Source organism: Erpetoichthys calabaricus, chromosome 3 (genome assembly GCF_900747795.2).
Source record: "Erpetoichthys calabaricus chromosome 3, fErpCal1.3, whole genome shotgun sequence".
NCBI lineage: Eukaryota > Metazoa > Chordata > Cladistia > Polypteriformes > Polypteridae > Erpetoichthys > Erpetoichthys calabaricus.
The window spans coordinates 123,202,068-123,223,118 of record NC_041396.2 but is presented as its reverse complement, the minus strand read 5'-3'; the positions used below and the strand labels follow the sequence as shown (position 1 = coordinate 123,223,118).

Below are 21,051 nucleotides of genomic sequence, written 5' to 3'. Positions count from 1 at the left end.
GGTAATTCCCGGTTAGACCAGTGGGTGGCAGAGTGCACTAATCCTTTCTCTTGTTTCTTCAGGGATCAAATGAGGGAAATTCTGCTTGGCTCCCATGACGTCACTTCCAGTTCCACCCCAGATAATGTCACTTCACACCTCTACTGATTGACATCATTTCCCCCCTCCAACTTTAAATTACCTTGCCTGTACAATTGCTTCAGTTCTGTTATGGACTCTTGTCTGTAAAGACCATTCCTCAAAACATTTGCATTTGAGGCAACTTTCAATTATACAGTAGACCCCTGCGAGGATGCGGTTCAGGGTTCGCGGCCTCAGTTGTTCGCAGATTTTTCCTTAGAACCTAACTAATAATTGTTAGAGGAAAGCACAAATATCCTCCACAATTTTTTTATGGCTTTTTTCCACAGCAATACTGTACTGTAGAGAGAATAGGAAGCAACGGCTGAGGGAAACGCGGTTTGGGATGGTGAAAGTAGCCAATCGAGAGCGTTATTCTTATCTCCTTGCTGCTGATTGACTGCTGCCCTGTGACGCTTCTCCAGCTGAGTGTCCTCGTGTTTTCCATTTTGTTATTCTTAAACGTACAAGATGCCGCCAAAACACCCTGCACCTTCTAAGGCTTCTGGCACTGAGCCTAAGCGCCAGAAGAAGTTTAAAACACTCCAGGAGAAGGTTGAACTACTAGATTTGCTCCGGGAACTAAAAAGTTATGCTACAGTGGCGCACCATTATGGCATTAATGAAAGCACTGTACACTACATAAAGAAGAATGAGGCAGCAATCATGAGTACCGTATCTGTAAGTTTCTGTGATAGTGCCAAAAAGGTAACGACCATAAGGAAAAAAAAATACTGTCAGGTGTTGCTTATTATGGATAATGCTGGCGGCCACCCTTTGGATTTGTATTACGAGAAAGTTCAGACTGCCAACACCATCTCCCTCATCCAACCTATGGATCAAGGCATGATCCGTGCCTTCAAGGCTCTTTATACCCGGATATCTCTCCAATACCTTGTGGATGCAATGCACGCGGACAAGAATTTTTCATTAATCGAAATGTGTCTGTCAGTCATACAAGCTGCTGTTAAGGAGATGAAAAAGGAAACCCTCAACGTCTACTGGAAGAAGCTGTGGCCAGAGTGTGACATGAGAACAAGGGCCCATCACCTGAAAAAATTCAGCACGACGCTGTCGACAAGGCCATGAGACTGGCAGATACTGGGTTGCGAAGGTTGTGACAACAAAACTCAAGATGAGGTGAACAACCTCATCGATGCCGACTCTGAACCCATGATGGACGAGGATTTGTTGGAGTTAACAAAGTCTGCCAGCGAAGAGGAGGAGGAAGAGACAGATCCAGTGCAAGAGGAGGAGGAGCAGGGTCTGACATTGGAACGTCTGTCCCAGATTATTTGGACATTGAAGGAGTTACAAGGGATGATTGAAGCATGGGATACATAGATGGTTCAGGCTCTCAAAGTTAATAATGGCATAGATGCTGCCATTCAGACATATACAGGTGCTGGTCATAAAATTAGAATATCATGACAAAGTTGATTTATTTCAGTAATTCCATTCAAAAAGTGAAACTTGTATATTAGATTCATTCATTACACACAGACTGATGTATTTCAAATGTTTATTTCTTTTAATGTTGATAATTATAACTGACAACTAATGAAAGTCCCAAATTCGGTATCTCGGAAAATTAGAATATTGTGAAAAGGTTAAATATTGAAGACACCTGGGGCCTCATGTATAAACGGTGCATACGCACAGAAATGTTGCATACTCCCGTTTCCACGCTCAAATCGTGATGTATAAAACCTAAACTTGGCATAAAGCCACGCACATTTCCACGGTAACTCATACCCTGGCGTACGCAATTTCTCCGCTCGGTTTTGCAGACTGGCGGCACCCAGCGTCAAAGCAGTGCTACTGTTCCTGCGTGGACACCCTTTCTTTCTTAGCGCCACATTCCTGACGCGGCTTTAGAAATACACTGAAACTAACTGCATATTGTTTATTAGTGTAATGCATCTGATTGTAATTAACCTGTAGCAATATAATGGTCCAGGGAATAGCCATAGTATTCCAAATACCATAACTGCTTTAGCGTTGTTACTCTCACTGCATCTTCTTCTTCTTTCAGCTGCTCCCGTTAACACTAGAATTACCAGAGCCTACGAAAAAACTCGTAAATCCGTCCCACCTTAAATCGCGTCTTAGATCCATTTGCACCTCTCCGCCAGAGTCCTTTGTCATCTAAATGTGCTGATAAACAAAAGCTACTAGCAGCCAGCTATTCCATCCCCCCACCGACTTAGAACGAATTTCTCCTAGCTCATGGCTTGCCTTGATTTGATTTTCTGGGATTGAAGTGGAGTTTTAGAGTGGAAATAATATAGTGTTATTTGGAATACACGCATTTCATGTGTGTTCCGTTTCTATAGTAGTCTGTGCAAGCACATTTTTAAAACAGAAACGTTTTTCATATTCTAATAGTAAATGACAAAATGTAGGCATAAACTATATACGTATGAAGCCTGAAGTCCATATATCAAAGAAACACTTTCACAAAAGGTACAAATAAGAGAACACGTGCGCTTTTATTCGAAAATATAACTGCACAAAAAAAAAAGCCGCGTTAGCATGCCACATTGACATTCTTACTACAACCGCCGCGGTGGCGTAATGGTATCAGCTCCTGACTGGGGATCAGAGGGTGGCGAGTTCGATCCCGCACGGCTCCACTTCGAGAAATTAACTGCTCTTATTCTTACAATTTTAGAATAACAACATAAATTTGATTTCAGTCTGTAACAGCCGGTGTAACTTATGATACTGGTAAATGTTAGCTTTTTTTTTTTTTAATTCACTTTTCATTCTCGCAGTCGCATTCAGAATCAATCCATACAACCCCATCTGACATAAAGACGCGCTATAGGTCTGCAGTGTACCACGATGCATACTACCGCCCCCCCCCCCCCCCCAAAGGGTTCTGACACACAAACGCTGGCGAAGCTGCCTTCTTCGTATCTCACCGTCACTTGAAATCAGCAGTTCTTAGCATTGCACCACGCAAGCTGTCGTATCAACCACCAACTGTAACTTGCTTTCTTTATTCTTCGGTTATAGTCTTGAATAAAAGTACACTTTTATTTATGTGAAAACAGTTGTGTCAGATGGGGTTGTATGGATTGATAAGCAGCTAAGAACTGCTGATTTCAAGTGACGGTGAGATACGAAGAAGGCAGCTTCGCCAGCGTTTGTGGGGGGGGCGGTAGTATGCATCGTGGTACACTGCAGACCTATAGCGCGTCTTTATGTCAGATGGGTTTGTATGGATTGATTCTGAATGCGACTGCGAGAATGAAAAGTGAATTAAAAAAAAAAAAAAAAAAAAAAAGCTAACCTTTACCAGTATCATAAGTTACACCAGCTGTTACAGACTGAAATCAAATTTATGTTGTTATTCTAAAATTGTAAGAATAAGAGCAGTTCATTTCTCGAAGTGGAGCCGTGCGGGATCGAACTCGCCACCCTCTGATCCCCAGTCAGGAGCTGATACAATTACGCCACCGCGGCGGTTGTAGTAAGAATGTCAATGTGGCATGCTAACGCAGCTTTTTTTTTTTGTGCAGTTATATTTTCGAATAAAAGCGCATGTGTTCTCTTATTTGTACCTTTTGTGAAAGTGTTTCTTTGATATATGGACTTCAGGCTTCATACGTTATATAGTTTATGCCTACATTTTGTCATTTACTATTAGAATATGAAAAACGTTTCTGTTTTAAAAATGTGCTTGCACAGACTACTATAGAAACGGAACACACATGAAATGCGTGTATTCCAAATAACACTATATTATTTCCACTCTAAAACTCCACTTCAATCCCAGAAAATCAAATCAAGGCAAGCCATGAGCTAGGAGAAATTCGTTCTAAGTCGGTGGGGGGATGGAATAGCTGGCTGCTAGTAGCTTTTGTTTATCAGCACATTTAGATGACAAAGGACTCTGGCGGAGAGGTGCAAACGGATCTAAGACGCGATTTGAGGTGGGACGGATTTACGAGTTTTTTCGTAGGCTCTGGTAATTCTAGTGTTAAGGGTTGCCACAGCAGATCATCTTTTTCCATATTACTCTCACTGCACCACTCGGAGTATCACTGTATCTGAGTGAGGAATCACAGCAGCAGCTGATCGGAAAGAGAAATATCGGTATACAGTACAACATGAAGCAGACGCTGCCTGAGCCACGGCAAAACGCTTTAGAGACTTCCCAGTATGGACTTCGCAGTTTAGAAAAAGTTTCATCCCAAGAACTCTAAACGCACTCAATCAGTCCATCAAGTGCTCCTTGTAGAACTGTTTGCTTATAAGTACAATCACCACACTGTAAACTTGCACTACAGTTCTAATATTGCACAACCTGCACCACTTTATAAAGCACGTATTTACATATGATGATGGTATTCATTTTTAAGATGAAATGCAGCAAAATATGTTGATTGTATTATACAGATAAAGCTTTAACTTCATTTAAATAATCTGTATTGTTAATAATTAAACATGTGAGGACACGGTGCCGCAGCGCTAGCTAGTTCAGGGATTGTTCCTGCATTGCGTTGTATTCTTGCTGGTGCTGACGCGACACTGGAAAGATAGATGGATAGAATAATTAAACATGTACTATGAAGATATTTCAATGTTACTTAAACAGTTTGAAGAATCGGCGTTTTAAGCTTACAGATGGCTTCACGTCTACGTAGCTGATTTGTGTGGCGATTGGGTTTTTGGAGAAAGAAAAGTAAGGACAGGAATTGGAGGTTAGTACATTGTGAATTTCCCATTGGGATTAATAAAGTATCTATCTATCTATCTATCTATTTGAAAGAGACAGTACTGCTGTGATAAATTATTTCATTGAAGGTCGCGCATGGCGCAGCAAGCCTCTTGCGTGAGATATGAACAAGCACTGCGCCACCGTGTCCCCATGTTTAATAACATGCTTTCATTCCTATCATCATGAAAAAGATATCACGTATGCATCTCAGTGTTTTAATTATTCAGAGAGCTGTAATATCACGAATGTAATGGATTATGTGTCCTGTCGGTGAAAGAGAAAGCCCGTTTAAGAAGCAGGTAGTGATTCACACATGTAGAGCACATAGAAGATCAAATACAGAACAAAGCATTTAATGTGCCACTTTAATTTACTAGTTTCTCAAATCCCATTGTAACTAAACGATTTTAAGATGAAGTTTATGATGTTCTACTTTAATGGCAAAATAAACTACGTGATTAAAGTGGAAATTTCGAGATTAAAGTTGACATTTCGTGCTTTTTTCCCCACTGTGTGCCTATTTTTTTTGTTTGTACCCTAATAAGCTTTCATATGACACTCAGACGGTGGGCTACGACTCGCCTTTTAACGGCGACTTTGATATGTGATTTCTTTTTTATTTCGGGCACTGTGCGACTTTGTGAATTTGAGCCTTCGAGTTTCTCCGACACTCTGTCACTCGATCAACTTCCTTTTGTTGATTATACCACTGTTTAAACCAACAAATAGTACGTTTTTCCTTTGCCTCCACTTGGTATTCACTGAAATTCTTATATTTCCCCCCGTGCTTTTCCCATTGTCTTTTCACAGAAGGATATTTATATTGATTTGCATATTCAAAAAGGCGTAATTCTGGGAGGAGTTGGGGCGGGACAGAAGGCGCGTGCATGTACGTTACTTTTCACGCTGATTGGGATTTATGTAGTGGAAGAACGTGAAAGTTTGCGTGCGTACAGATTCCTGCATCTGGATTTTTCTGTGCGTACGCACATTCCCGCTTTTGTGCTTACGCCATGTTATAGTGTGAGTTCTACGCACGGCGTTATACATGAGGCCCCTGGTGTCACACTCTAATCAGCTAACTCACTCAAAGCACCTGCAAAAGCCTTTAAATGGTCTCTCAGTCTAGTTCTGTAGGCTACACAATCATGGGGAAGACTGCTGACTTGACAGTTGTCCAAAAGACGATCATTGACACCTTGCACAAGGAGGGCAAGACACAAAAGGTCATTCCTAAAGAGGCTGGCTGTTCACAGAGCTCTGTGTCCAAGCACATTAATAGAGAGGGGAAGGACAAGATGTGGTAGAAAAAAAGTGTACAAGCAATAGGGATAACTGCACCCTGGAGAGGATTGTGAAACAAAACCCATTCAAAAATGTGGGGGAGATTCACAAAGAGTGGACTGCAGCTGGAGTCAGTGCTTGAAGAACCACCACGCACAGACGTATGCAAGACATGGGTTTCAGCTGTCGCATTCCTTGTGTCAAGCCACTCTTGAACAAGAGACAGCGTCAGAAGCGTCTCGCCTGGGCTAAAGACAAAAAGGACTGGACTGCTGCTGAGTGGTCCAAAGTTATGTTTTCTGATGAAAGTAAATTTTGCATTTCCTTTGGAAATCAAGGTCCCAGAGTCTGGAGGAAGAGAGGAGATGCACAGAATCCACATTGCTTAAGGTCCAGTGTAAAGTTTCCACAGTCAGTGATGGTTTGGGGTGTCATGTCATCTGCTGGTGTTGGTCCATTGTGTTTTCTGAGGTCCAAGGTCAACACAGCCGTCTACCAGGAAGTTTTAGAGCACTTCATGCTTCCTGCTGCTGACGAACTTTATGGAGATGCAGATTTCATTTTCCAGCAGGACCTGGCACCTGCACACAGTGCCAAAGCTACCAGTACCTGGTTTAAGGACCATGGTATCCCTGTTCTTGATTGGCCAGCAAACTCGCCTGACCTTAACCCCATAGAAAATCTATGGGGTATTGTGAAGAGGAAGATGCAATACGCCAGACCCAACAATTCAGAAGAGCTGAAGGCCACTATCAGAGCAACATGGGCTCTCATAACACCTGAGCAGTGCAACAGACTGATCGACTCCATGCCACGCCGCATTGCTGCAGTAATCCAGGCCAAAGGAGCCCCAACTAAGTATTGAGTGCTGTAGATGCTCATACTTTTCATGTTCATACCTTTCAGTTGGCCAACATTTCTAAAAATCCTTTTTTTGCATTGGTCTTAATTGATATTCTAATTTTCCCAGATACTGAATTTGGGACTTTCATTAGTTGTCAGTTATAATTATCAACATTAAAAGAAATAAACATTTGAAATACATCAGTCTGTGTGTAATGAATGAATCTAATATACAAGTTTCACTTTTTGAATGGAATTACTGAAATAAATAAACTTTGTCATGATATTCTAATTATATGACCAGCGCCTGTAAAAACGCTCCTCGCCACCATGAAGAAACAACGACAGCAACTTTCCATCGCAATGTTCCTGAAACCTATAAAGAAAAGTCAGCACGAAACCCCACCAGAAGAAGACCCGTCCAAAAATACGACTCCTCCTGAAGCAGCTGAAAAAGAGGCGCCACCCAAGGAGTTGTAAATCCTCTGCATCGTACTGCACAGCTACTTCATCATCAATATTATTCATCATTGGCGAGTACCTGTACATTTTACTGTATTTTAATTAAATTATTACGTATTTACTCTACTTATAACAAAGAAAATGACAGCGCATACCAAAAAAATGTGCTTGCATGAATTACAGTACCTATAGCGGTAACATAAGTATTTTACATTCTAGCACCGCGGGAGCCATAGCAGTACAGTACTGCACAGTAGACGGGTTTACCTTTACATTTTTTTTTAGGTAATGTACTAGGGCGCTTCGCTCGCCAACCCCCGGTCTTGGGTAACCCGAAATACATTTGAAAGAGATTACTGTCTGTCTCGGTAATTGTTACATATGTATCATGTCCACTGTCACGATATCTGTAGGTCTATGTAATACAGTAATCCCTCCTCCATCGCGGGGGTTGCGTTCCAGAGCCACCCGCGAAATAAGAAAATCTGCGAAGTAGAAACCATATGTTTATATGGTTATTTTTATATTGTCATGCTTGGGTCACAGATTTGCGCAGAAACACAGGAGGTTGTAGAGAGACAGGAACGTTATTCAAACACTGCAAACAAACATTTGTCTCTTTTTCAAAAGTTTAAACTGTGCTCCATGACAAGACAGAGATGACAGTTCCGTCTCACAATTAAAAGAATGCAAACATATCTTCCTCTTCAAAGGAGTCAGGAGCAGAGACTGTCATAAAGGCAGAGGAAAATCAATAGGGCTGTTTGGCTTTTTAAGTATGCGAAGCACCGCGGCACAAAGCTGTTGAAGGCAGCAGCTCACACCCCCTCCGTCAAGAGCACAGAAAGAGAGAGAGAGAGAGAGAGAGAGAGATAGAGAGAGACACAGAGAAAAACAAGCAAGCAAAAATCAATACGTGCCCTTCGAGCTTTTAAGTATGCGAAGCACGGTGCAGCATGTCGTTTCAGAAAGCAGCTGCACAAAAGATAGCAACGTGAAGATAATCTTTCAGCATTTTTAGACTAGCGTCCGTATCGTCTAGGTGTGGGAACAGCCCCCCTGCTCAATCCCCCTACGTCAGGATCAGAGAAAGTCAGCGCAAGAGAAAGAGAAATGTAAGCTGGGTAGCTTCTCAGCCATCTGCCAATAGCGTCCCTTATATGAAATCAACTGGGCAAACCAACTGAGGAAGCATGTACCAGAAATTAAAAGACCCATTGTCTGCAGAAATCCGCGAACCAGCAAAAAATCTGCGATATATATTTAAATATGCTTACATATAAAATCCGCGATGAAGTGAAGCCGCGAAAGGCGAAGCGCGATATAGCGAGGGATTACTGTATATGTAAATGAGAATAGCAGTGTAAGTGTTATGTTATGCAAGTATAGAATGTCTTTGAGTTTGTGCAGATCTATGTATGAGATATATTGGAGTGTAAAGGTGTAGATGACGTAAATAGGATGACCGTGTCTCCATTAGTTATACGTTGTTTACCGTTAGTAATATGGATATTTGCACTTACTGTTAATATGGAGCGTTTTCTGTCATTGTACTGTTAGTAATGCATCACTGTAATGTGATTCACATACGTTGTGTATTTTGGACGTGTGAGGATGCCGTATGTTTAATACGGAGCGTTCGTTTATTCTTATTACCCATCTGGTGTCGAGCCTATGTTTTCTGTGGTTGTACTGTTAATATTGTATTACTGTAATGTGATTCACATATGTTGTGTTGCACTTACTGTTAAAATCACTTATTTACGTTAGTTGAGCTCTTTAGTTTCTGAGCTGTGGCTACTTCGCTTGCGGTGTATAGGCGCATGTGCCCTCCGTACTATCTCAGATGTGACTATGCTGTGCTTTGTGGACGTTTGGGGACTCCGTACTTTGTCTGGTTTGACTGTGGGGCGGGACGCCGAAGCCTCTTCTGTTTGTGTTTTCCGTGAGTACATATTGTATTGTATTACTGTAATGTGATTCACATATGCTGTGGAGTCCGGATCTTTGGGGCTTCTGTACTATGTCGGGTTTGACTATGCTGTGTAGTGTGGATGTGTAGGGTTCTGTACTCTCTTTTTGTATCTCCGTCAGTCGAGCTCTTTCTTTTTGGAGCCGTGCCTGCTTTGCTTGCGGCATTTGAGACGCGCGTTGTAGGTGCTTGCGTTCATTGATTTTATCCAGGTAGCTCCGTTAGTCGAGCTGTATCGTTTTGGAGCTGTGACCGTGTCTCCATTAGTTATACGTTGTTTACCGTTAGTAATATGGATATTTGCTCTTACTGTTAATACGGAGCATTTTCTGTCGTTGTACTGTTAGTAATGCATCACTGTAATGTGATTCACATATGCTGTGTAGTTTGGACGTGTGAGGATGCCGTATGTTTAATACGGAGCGTTCGTTTATTCTTATTACCCATCTGGTGTCGAGCCTGTGTTTTCTGTGGTTGTACTGTTAATATTGTATTACTGTAATGTGATTCACATATGTTGTGAAGTCCAGATATTTGGGGCTTTTGTACCATCTCGGGTTTTTGCTTGCGGTGTTTTAGACGTGCGTGGACCATACTGTAATGTGCTTAATATTGTATTACTGTAATGTGATTCACATATTTTTTTTTTTTTTTTTTGTTCTTTGTTTCGCCTTATACAATTTCTTGTATTAGGAATTTGGTAGTTTTCGCATACCCCTTGGGGTCAGAGCGCAGGGTCAGCCATTGTACAGCGCCCCTGGAGCAATTACAGGTTAATGGCCTTGCTCAAGGGCCCAGCAGAGCAGGATCTCTTTTGGCAGTGACGGGGATTTGAACCGGCAACCTTCGGGATACCAGCGCAGATCCTTAGCCTCAGAGCCACCACTCCACCCTGACACTCCGCCACAACATATGTTGTGGAGTCCGGATCTGTGTGGTTTCTGTACTATCTCGTGTTTATGCTTGCGGTGTGTTAGAAGAGCGTGGACCATGCTGTGTAGTGTGGACGTTTAGTTCACAAGCGCGTTGCAGGCGCCTGCGACTTTCGTACTATCTTTGTAGACCTGTGGGGCCTTCGTAGCCTCTTCCGTTTGACTCTGGGGTGCAGCGCAGAATCCTCTTTTTTGTGTGGCTGTGTCGTTAGCTATGGGCGCGTTGTTGCTCCATTTCTCATTCACGTTAGTTGAGCTGTTTCATTTTTGGGCCGTGACTCCTTCGTTCGCGGTGGATCAGACTTCGCTTGCGGTTTATGAGACGCGCACAGTAGGCGGCTGCGCACTATGTCTCATGGTCCCATCGCCGTGTACCTGCGTCCATGCCTTCCGGTTTACCATTCTCGGTTAGTAATATGGATTAAGCTGAATTTGCAATGAAATTAAAGTACTTTGGGGGCATATTTAGGGTTTAAACTATAAAAATAGGCATTTAAAGGGCATTTTTTTTAACCACATTCAAAAGCCGCAGTTTTTCACAATTCGCGGGTGCTCTAGGAACGCAACCCCATGAATTTTGGTGGTGTACTGTACAAGACGTTGCCACAGGCCTTTTTGTAGTGTCAAGGCTTGACAATTTACCACAGAGTGAAGTGTGACAGTGATGAGGTCTGTGGTAGGAGTAACAGATGTATTCAATATGGAGGTGGGATTACATCAGGGATTGGCTCTGAGCCCTTTCTTATTTGCAATAGTAATGGACAAGTTGACAGACAAGATTAGACAGAAGTCCCTGTGGACTATGGTGTTTGCTGATGACACTGATCTGTAGTGTGATTAGGGAGCAGGCTTAGAAGACTCTGGACAGGTGGAGATATGCTCTAGAGAGGAGAGCAAAGAAGGTCAGAATGAACAAAACAGAGTACATGCGTGTAAATGAGGGGGAGGTCAGTGGAATGGAGAGGATGAAGGGAGTAGAGTTGGTGAAGGTGAATGAGTTTCAATAGTTTGGATCAACAGTACAGAGTAACGGGGATTGTGGAAGAGAAGTGAAAAAAAGGGCAGGCAGGGTGGAATGGGTGGAAAAGAGTCTACAGAACGGTAGTGGGACCAGCTATGTTATATGGTGATGGTGACAGTGACCAAAAATAGGAGACAGAGCTGGAGGTGGAAGAGTTAAAGGTGCTAAGATTTGCACTGGGTGTGAAGAGGATGGAGAGGATTAGGAATAAGTACATTAGAGGGTCAGTTCAGGTTGGACAGTTTGGAGACAAAGAGGAAAGATTGTGTTGGTTAGGACATGTGCAGAGGAGAGATGCTGGGTATATTGGGAAAAGGATGCTAAGGATAGAGCTGCCAGGCAAGAGGAAAAGAGTAAGGCCTAAGAGAAGGTTTATGGATGTGGCGAGAGAAGACATGCAGGTGATGGGTTTAACAGAGCAAGATGCAGAGGACAGAAGGATATGGAAAAAGATGATCCACTGTGCAACCCCTAACAGCAGCAGCCGAAAGAAGAAGATGGGCTCATGAACTCCAGAACCTAGGGCATACTCCTCCTTATAATTACTTCTTTTCTAACCATGCCATGTATTGTCCCCTCTAGAGACAGAGCTATATAAACTGAGGCGCTGTCTCTCTCCCTTGTAGAGTCAAAGCACTGCAGATCTTTAGAAACTTCAGGAATTGTGCCTCTGTCTCTCTTTAGTAGGTTATTTTACTACCAGTAAAATAAAAAAATTGCACGTTAAATATTTAAATATTAAAGTAATACCTGGCATTAATGATTAGGAAATAATTCAGCTGAAGCATGGCCAGATAAAAACAATATTTAAAAATTGACATTTTGGACAAATAATATTTACTGCAATCATTAATATCCACTTATACAATAAGGCTGGGAAGTAAGTTGTTGTGGTTCATGCAGCAAGTCATTATGAATAAAGTATACAATTTAAACAACACCTGAGTAAACTGACCTTGGTGTTGTTTCGTAAAGAAAACTTTGACATATCCAAGAACTGTGAAGCTAAATAAGATGTTAAGATGCATTCTACATTCTGATACATTGTACAATTAACAAAATGTATTTACTTTCTTTCATACAATATTTATATATTTGCCCAGAACATTTCATTTACATTGGTTACTCACTTTATTGGAGCTGTAGGATTTCCTTGTCGTGCTCTTCTTTGTTCTGGAGTCATATAATCCCACTTAAACACAAGATTCCAGTCAAATCCTAGACAAATACATTTTCAGTTAGACTGAGGTAATTAGAAGGAAAAAGTTGGATAGAATACTCCTCATCTATTTATCTGAAGTTACCTTTCAGAAAAGTGGTAATTTGGTTTATAACACTTAATTGATCAAAGTATGTGACTGGAGTTTAACAAATGTTGCATTTTAATTATCTTTAAGTATTCCCTCCTAATTGTATTTTTTTAATTTGTCAAACACATTTATTAAGAGCAACTTAAAAATTCTCAAATCAAATGTATGTTTTTATTATATAATAGTAGTAATAACAGCTGCTCACTATTCAAAACAGTAAATGCGGGGAGGACCCGGGATCGAACCCACAACCTCTTGATTATGAGACGGCAGTTCTTACCTCTGCATCAGCCAAAAGGACATGTCTACTTTCTGTTGATTGATATTTGGGCTTCGGTTTTTACACATTGACAATAACATTTAAATTTAATAATTTATTTTTCTTCAATTATATTCTTGAAGGGCGGCACGGTGGCGCAGTGGGTAGCGCTGCTGCCTCGCAGTTGGGAGACCTGGGGACCCAGGTTCGCTTCCCGGGTCCTCCCTGCGTGGAGTTTGCATGTTCTCCCCGTGTCTGCGTGGGTTTCCTCCGGGCGCTCCGGTTTCCTCCCACAGTCCAAAGACATGCAGGTTAGGTGGATTGGCGATTCTAAATTGGCCCTAGTGTGTGCTTGTTGTGTGGGTGTGTTTGTGTGTGTCCTGCGGTGGGTTGGCACCCTGCCCGGGATTGGTTCCTGCCTTGTGCCCTGTGTTGGCTGGGATTGGCTCCAGCAGACCCCCGTGACCCTATGTTTGGATTCAGCGAGTTGGAAAATGGATGGATGGATGGATGGATATATTCTTGAATAAAAGCTCACTTGTTTTGTTATACCTTTTGTGAAAGTGTTTATTTAATATTTGGACTTCAGTCTTCACAAGTTATATATCTTTTAGTTATGTGTTCAACATTTCTTGCCTTGCATTTCCTATCATCCTACATTTACACAGATTGTTGTAGAAACGAAACACACATGAAATGTATTTATTCCAAATAACGATATATTATTTACCCTATACAATTCCAGACACCTAACTCCCAATTAAAGAGACTTCAGCTCTGAGAATTTTGTGTCTGACTTGACTTCAGCTGCATCGGTAAGGGACAGGATAGCAGGGTGCTTGCTGCTTGTGCTCACTGACACATTTGCAAAACAAAGATGCTGATGAGGAGGTGTGAGGAAATTTAAGGCATTACAATTTTTTTCATAGGCTTCAGGGATTCTAGTATTAAATAAGAGTTTCTTCACAGATTTAAATACTATTTGAATACTAATGTTTGTTCTGACAGTTCTAGTAAATGACTTTTAAGCACAGGGGGGAAAAAAGGAACATTTGAAAAATCTGCAATTTAATAAACCACCAAGAAAAGTAACACTGCAACAAATCACGCTGCAAACCACTCACTGGAAACAGAAGTGAAAACAAAATCAAGCCCAGTGCATTCTTTAACTGCCTTCCTACCTTAATGCATCTAGCTCTCTCTCTCTCTAGCTCGCTCGCTGCACAGGAAATGCACAGGGAGAGACTGAACATGTACAAACCGAAAGGGAAACTGGCTTGTTCGTATACCGAGTGTGTGGTCGTGAACCGAGGCAAAAGTTTGGCGAACTTTTTGGTCGTAAACCGAGTTGTATGTGTACCGAGACGTTCGTGAACCGAGGTTCCACTGTATATAGTTGTATATGTGCAATATTTTTCCTTGTTAGCCAGAATAAAGACATACATACACCCTAACCACCAAATCCAAACAAAAACACTACTCCCTGAACCATGAGAGCAGGAATTAAATTTAGTGGTTTTGAAAATGGAATTACATCCCTGCCATAAACCAGTGTATTTTTTTGTGCCGGTCCCCCCAAGACCGAATAAATGGGGAGGGTTACGTCAGGAAGGGCATCCGGTGTAAAATTTTGCCAGATCAACATGCAGAAAACAATACAGATTTCCACACCGGATCGGTTGAGTCCCAGGTTAACAATGACCGCCACTAGTACTGTTAGCCAACAGGGTGCTTGTGGAAATTGGGCTACTGTTGGCTGAAGAAGGAGAAGATGAGGGGGAAGACATGTCCGGAGGAAAGACAAGAGGAGGAAGGTAAAGAGAGTGGAACTGAGGGCAGGAACTTTGAATGTTGGCAGTATGACTGGTAAGGGGAGAGAGATAGCCGATATAATGGAGACATGGACGATTGATATATTGTGCGTGCAAAAGACTAAATGGAAGGGGAGTAAGGCCAGGTGGATTCAAATTGTTCTATCATGGTGTGAACGGGGGGGAGAAATGGGGTAGGGTTATTCTGAAAGAAGAGTATGTCAAGAGTGTTTTGAAAGTGAAAAGAGTGTCAGACAAAGTGATGATTATGAAGCCGGAAATTGGAGGTGTGATGATGAATGTTGTTAGTGCATATGCCCCGCAAGTTGGGTGTGCGATGGATGAGAAACAAGATGTCTGGAGTGAGTTGGATGAAGTAATGGACAATGTACCCAAGGGACAGAAAGTGGTGATTGGAACGGATTTCAATGGACATGTTGGTAAAGGGAACAGAGACAACTAGGAGGTGATGGATAGGTATGGTTTCAAGGAGAGGAATGAAAAGAAAGTCAGATAATAGTGAATTTTGCAAAAAGGATGGGTATGGCTGTAGTGAATAAGTATTTTAAGAAGAGGGAGGAACATAGGGTGACATACAAGAGTGGAGGAAGATGCACAAAGGTAGATTATATCATATGCAGAAGAGTCAATGTGAAGGAGATTAAAGACTACAAAGTGGTGGCAGGGGAAAGTGTAGTTAGACAGCATAGGATGGTGGTCTGTAAGATGACGTTGGAGATCAAGAAGAGAAGGAGAGTGAGGGCAGAGCCAAGGATCAAATGGTGGAAGTTGAAAAATTAAGACTGCAAGGTTGAGTTTAGGGAGGAGGTAAGACAGGTACTGAGTGGCAGTGAAGAGTTAACAGAGAGCTGGGCAACTACAGCAGAAGTAGTAAGGGTGACAGCAAGAAGGGTGCTTGGTATGTCATTTGGACAGAGGAAGGAGGAAAAGGAAATCTGGTGGTGAAATGGGGAAGTACAGGAGAGAATACAGAGGAAGAGGATGGTGAAAAAGAAGTGGGATAGTCAGAGAGATGCAGAAAGTAGACAAGAGTACAAGGAGATAAGGCACAAAGTGAAGACAGGGGTGGTGAAGGCTAAAGAAAAGGCATATGATGAGTTGTATGAGATGCTGGACACTAAGGAGGAAGAAAAGGACCTGTACCGATTGGCTAGACAGAGGAACTGAGCTGGGAAAGATGTGCAGGAGGTTAGGGTGATAAAGACAGAAACATACTCACAAGCGAGAAGAGTGTGTTGAGCAGATGGAAAAAGTACTTTGAGAGGCTGATGAATGAATGAGAATGAGAGAGAGAGAGAGAGAGAGAGAGAGAAAAGGTTGGATGATATGGAGATAGTGAATCAAGAAGTGCAACGGATTAGCAAGGAGGAAGTAAGGACAGCTATGAAGAGGATGAAGAATGTAAAGGCTGTTGGTCCAGATGACATACCTGTGGAAGCATTGAGGCGTTTAGGAGAGATGGCAGTAGAGTTTTTAACCAGATTGTTTAATGGAATTTTGAAAAGAAAGAGGATGCCTGAGGAGTGGAGAAGAAGTGTACTAGTACCAATTTTTAAGAATAGTGGGGATGTGCAGAGCTGTAATAACTACAAGGGGATAAAATTGACGAGCCACATGATGAAGTTATGGGAAACAGTAGTGGAAAGTAGATTAAGAAGGGAGGTGATGATTAGTGAGCTGCAGTATGGTTTCATACCAAGAAAGAGCACCATAGATGCAACGTTTGCTCTGAGGATGTTGATGGAGAAGTATAGAGAAGGCCAGAAGGGGTTGCATTGCATCTTTGTGGACCTGGAGAAAGCATATGAAAGGGTGCCTCAAGAGGAGTTGTGATATTGTATGAGGAAGTCGGGAGTGGCAGAGAAGTATGTATGAGTTGTACAGAATATGTACTAGGGAAATGTGACAGTGGTGAAGTTGGCGGTAGGAGTGACGGATGCATTCAATGTGGAGGGGGGATTACATCAGGGATTGGCTTTGAGCTCTTTATTTGCAAGAGAAGATATGAATGAAGGTCAGTAGGAACAATACAGAATACATGTGTGTGAATGAGAGGAAGGTCAGTGGAATAGTGAGGATGCAGAGAATAGAGTTGGCGAAGTTGGAGGAGTTCAAATAATTGGGATGAACAGTACAGAGTAATGGGGATTGTGGTAGAGAGGTGAAAGAGAGTGCAGGCAGGGTGGAATGGGTGGAGAAGAGTGTTAGGAGTAATTTGTGACAAACGGTTATCAGTAAGAGTGAAAGGGAAGTTCTACAGGATGGTAGTGAGATCAGCTACGTTATATGGGTTAGAGATGGTGGCACTGACCAGAAGAAAGGAATACAGAGCTGGAGGTGGCAGAGTTAATGTGTGGCAAGGATGGGCACGATTAGAAATGAGTACATTAGAGGGTCAGCTCAGGTTGGAAGGTTGGGAGACAAAGTCAGAGAGGTGAGATTACGTTGGTTTGGACATGTGCAGAGGAGAGATGCTGGGTATATTGGGAAAAGGATGTTAAGGATAGAGCTGCCAGGCCAGAGGAAAAGAGGAAGGCATAAGAGAAGATTTATAGATGCAGTGAGAGAGGACATACAGGTGATGGGTGTAACAGAGCAAGATGCAGAGGACAGGAAGATATAGAAAAAGATGATCCGCTGTGGCAACCCCTAACGGGAGCAGCCGAAAGAAGAAAATAGAATTACATATAAAAAAAGCAATGGGATATAAATCTAACTTGGAACCTATCAGTAAAATAATAAATAATCATAGAAAAGTGTGAGTTGGATTAATGCTTATGTGTAGATTCTGCTTGGCAGAAAGTTTACAGCACAAAACACACAAAATGAAAACCTTCTCAATCTTACTTAGCCTTTAAAGGTCTGTTACAGTCAAGTCAGTAAAAATTTGTATATTATGAGACAAAACATCAATATATGTTGCATTTATTGTTACAATCCATTGGTGGTTTGTAATGGTTATTTGGCTAAATGTCACTAAAGCAGTAACGGCTAATTAAAGATATGTTTTGACACGGCATACGTTATCTCTACTTTCAGTGATTGAGCCCATATTTTTTCTGTTCTTCACATTTGGGTCATTCAGTTTAAAAGTAAGACTCTATAGTAATCATTTACTTTACTCTGTGTGTCTCTGAGACCTTGAAGTTGATGTGCATGTATAGTGTGTTGTGTGGGTAGGACCCCAGAAAAACCTCCAAACCCAGGGGCAGTACCATCCTTAATCCTGCACTGCACACAATGGTAGCAATCCAACTGAATTCAACTCAGCTGCAGATGTGGGTTTTTAAATAATAAGTGTATTGCCAGTCGTATTTTCACTTGGTGTGCATAGGGATGCAGTACTAATATTACTATTATTTTTATTATTGTTAAATTACAATTTTCTTTTGTTTAAGGAATACACTCAAGCATTTGTCTTCATGTTTTTTGTCAATTTTATGTTATGATTTTTTGTTTCCTTTTATTAATTTGTTTTTTTTATTAATATAAGCTGCATAGCAGTCTTCATAATACTTAATGGGGTTTGCAACATGATCTGTGGACAGTCTGCATATTCTTTCTGTATTCACATAGATTTTTCCTGTACTCTAGTCTCCTCCCAGACTTCAGTGATATTTCTGCTTGGATAGACTCTGCCTTGAGACAAAGATGGACTTTTAGGAAACTTTGCCTCTAATTAGCAATAAATACAATAATTTTTTGCCAGGTCCTGTTATGTATCTTTTGGTATCACATAACTGATAAAACAATGTAGTGAAAAAAAGAATATCCAGAAAGCAAATTGTACTTTTCATAAATATATAACATTAGATGAGAGGTCATATTTTGCAAAGTTACAGTACAATCTACAACTGTGTCTCACCTATTACTTTAAGGAAACCTGCATCAAGGGTTGCATAAATACTTTTTTTTTTTAGCAAAATAATACATCACACCTTAAGTCGATTAGCAGGGCCTAGGATCATTATGTTATTTTAATTGGAAAAACTCTTCAAAATTTTCAGTTTTTAATATACACACCATACTACAAATATATACACTCTTAAGAACTCTTGAGCAATTAACCAATTAATTTAAAATAATGCAGGCACCAAAAATGCATAAACAAAAGGCAAAATGTTTATTTCCGTTTTCAGCTAACTCAGAGTTTTAAGTAAACAAGGGACATTTTCTAAGGTGTTTGGTTTGTTGGCCAAGAAATGAACGAGGAAAAAAATTCTAAGATCACACCTTCTTAAGAGAAATACACCCAGTCAACACAGATTGTCTGGTTTACTGTTATTTGATTGTATGTACAACAACTATCCTCTATAACTGATATTTTTTAACAAATTGTATTTTTTTATTTATTAAAGGAAGTGTCTGTCTACAGTTTAACATCCAGCTCCTAACATAATAGAGGAAATCATCGAAAAAGGTTGTGTGTCATTTTCAAGTTTATGAATTTAAAGGTTCATAAACCCAAATCATCTCTCTTTCAATGAGAAAGAGCACTTCTGAATTTGAGGTCACTATTCCCTCCTGGAAAAGAGTGGCTTGCTCCATACTGAACATGGGTGAGCAGATGTCTTATGTAGAGGGGGGAGGGGCAGGTGACCAGAATTAGGGTCCTTTGCAGGGCTGTGTAGCTCACAGTTCATTACAGTGTGAGAAGTTCTGAAATACGAAAGGAACTTGGAGAAGCACTAATGCTCCTCTAGGTTAACATTAAAATCCCTGAAGCCTACATAAAAACTCATAATCTCAGGCCACCTTAAATTCCTTCGCAACTCTCCATTAGTGTCTTTTGTTTTGCAAATGTGTTGATCAGCACCGGCAGCAGACAGCCTGCTATCCCATCCCCAACCGACAAAACTTTAATTCTCCTAGCTTAAGTCTCTTTATCTGGGTGTGAGGTGCCATGAATCGTATAGGGTAAATAATATAGTGTTATTTGGAACACATACATTTCATGTGTGTTGCGTGTCTACAACAATCTGTGTAAATTTAGGATGAAAGGAAATGTGAGGCAAGAAATGTTGAACACATCTCTCTATTATAAAAAAAATCCTGGAACGCAAAATCAAGGCTACGATACGTGATCTTCTCGGAAGACATTTAAAAGACCCGCGAGACGAAAGACATTGGCCACGGTGCGTCTTGCGGGGACCGTAAACATGAGACATTGTGCCAAGAGATTAACCCAGGACCGTCTCGCGATGCCGTAGAACATAAGATTCTTGCAAGACACGCCTTACTTACAATCTATCAAATAAGACAACGGGGCAGCAAAACATTCAGTCTTGTGAAGGATCTGAGCACATACAGATCCAGGGTCTCAGCGCATATAAAGCGTATAAGGACAATACCTTATAAATGAAACATCGACGAATAAGTGAAGAAGTAAGCAGCGTGGAGAAATGAGACTCAAAAGCGTTGGGGAAAAAAAAAAAAAGAATAATCTAGGTGCAAATTTAGAAAATAAGGCAAGTAATTATCAGGCCGTAACAAGTGGAACTGAAACAAAGCACGTCCAATCGGGCTCAGAATTAAAAGAGTGAGTAAAAGACAAAGTAGAATTTTTTGTGGCAAAGTAATAAATAAATGCATGTGAGGTAAAACACGTTTTTGAAATTCTCCGACTTAAACTTCAAAAGCAAATTTTTTGTATCCAACTATTGACTTATGCCAGTCTATAACTTTATCCCTCAGATCTTTTGACAGTGCCTTGCCACCCACAGTTGATTAGTTGCTTTCAGCTGCACTTCAAAGCACTGGGATGCTCTAGGAATAGGTGTTTTCATATTGTACTAATTAGTACAATATGAAAGGTGGAAACCAATTAGCTTGGTGTGCAATAGAGAAAAGGATTAGTTACTTCTGATTGAGTTTACAAGTGTTTTTTTTTTTTTTAGGAGGGGTGATCCTTTAACCATCTCAGTGATTCTGCTTCTTTTTATTTTTTTCTGAACTGTTGCTATTATATCTTTCACTTGGTGTGACAAAGTGAGGTCTGTGGCTGGTGGGTGAATTTTAAATAAATAATAGCTGCTCTCACATCTTTGTGTGGGGGCATTGTAACGTCGCGAGAGCAGTTCCCATGCACGATGCAGGAGCAGACGGCCCTGTACTCAGTGCACATGTGCAGGATCGCCCGCAACATTAATTGGCGGTCAGAGCTGCAGATTACAGCAGCTGTGCCAGTCCCTGGATTTAAAAGGGAAGCTCGAGTGCTAGAGGGAAAAATAAGGCCAAATGGAAAGAAAGAGGGAGATTGAGAAAAAGAAAATGAAAGGAGGTTAAAA

The 21,051-nt window shown here is 41.2% G+C and overlaps 1 protein-coding gene across 1 annotated transcript in view; it reads right to left on the bottom strand.

Annotated features, from left to right (window-relative positions):
- galnt2 (UDP-N-acetyl-alpha-D-galactosamine:polypeptide N-acetylgalactosaminyltransferase 2) overlaps positions 1-21,051 on the bottom strand; it is a 324,782-nt gene that overhangs the window by 162,389 nt on the left and 141,342 nt on the right. Inside the window, exon 9 of the mRNA XM_028797339.2 lies at positions 12,494-12,581. Coding sequence (XP_028653172.1) covers positions 12,494-12,581 — 88 coding nt within the window. The remainder of the gene's footprint in view (positions 1-12,493; positions 12,582-21,051) is intronic.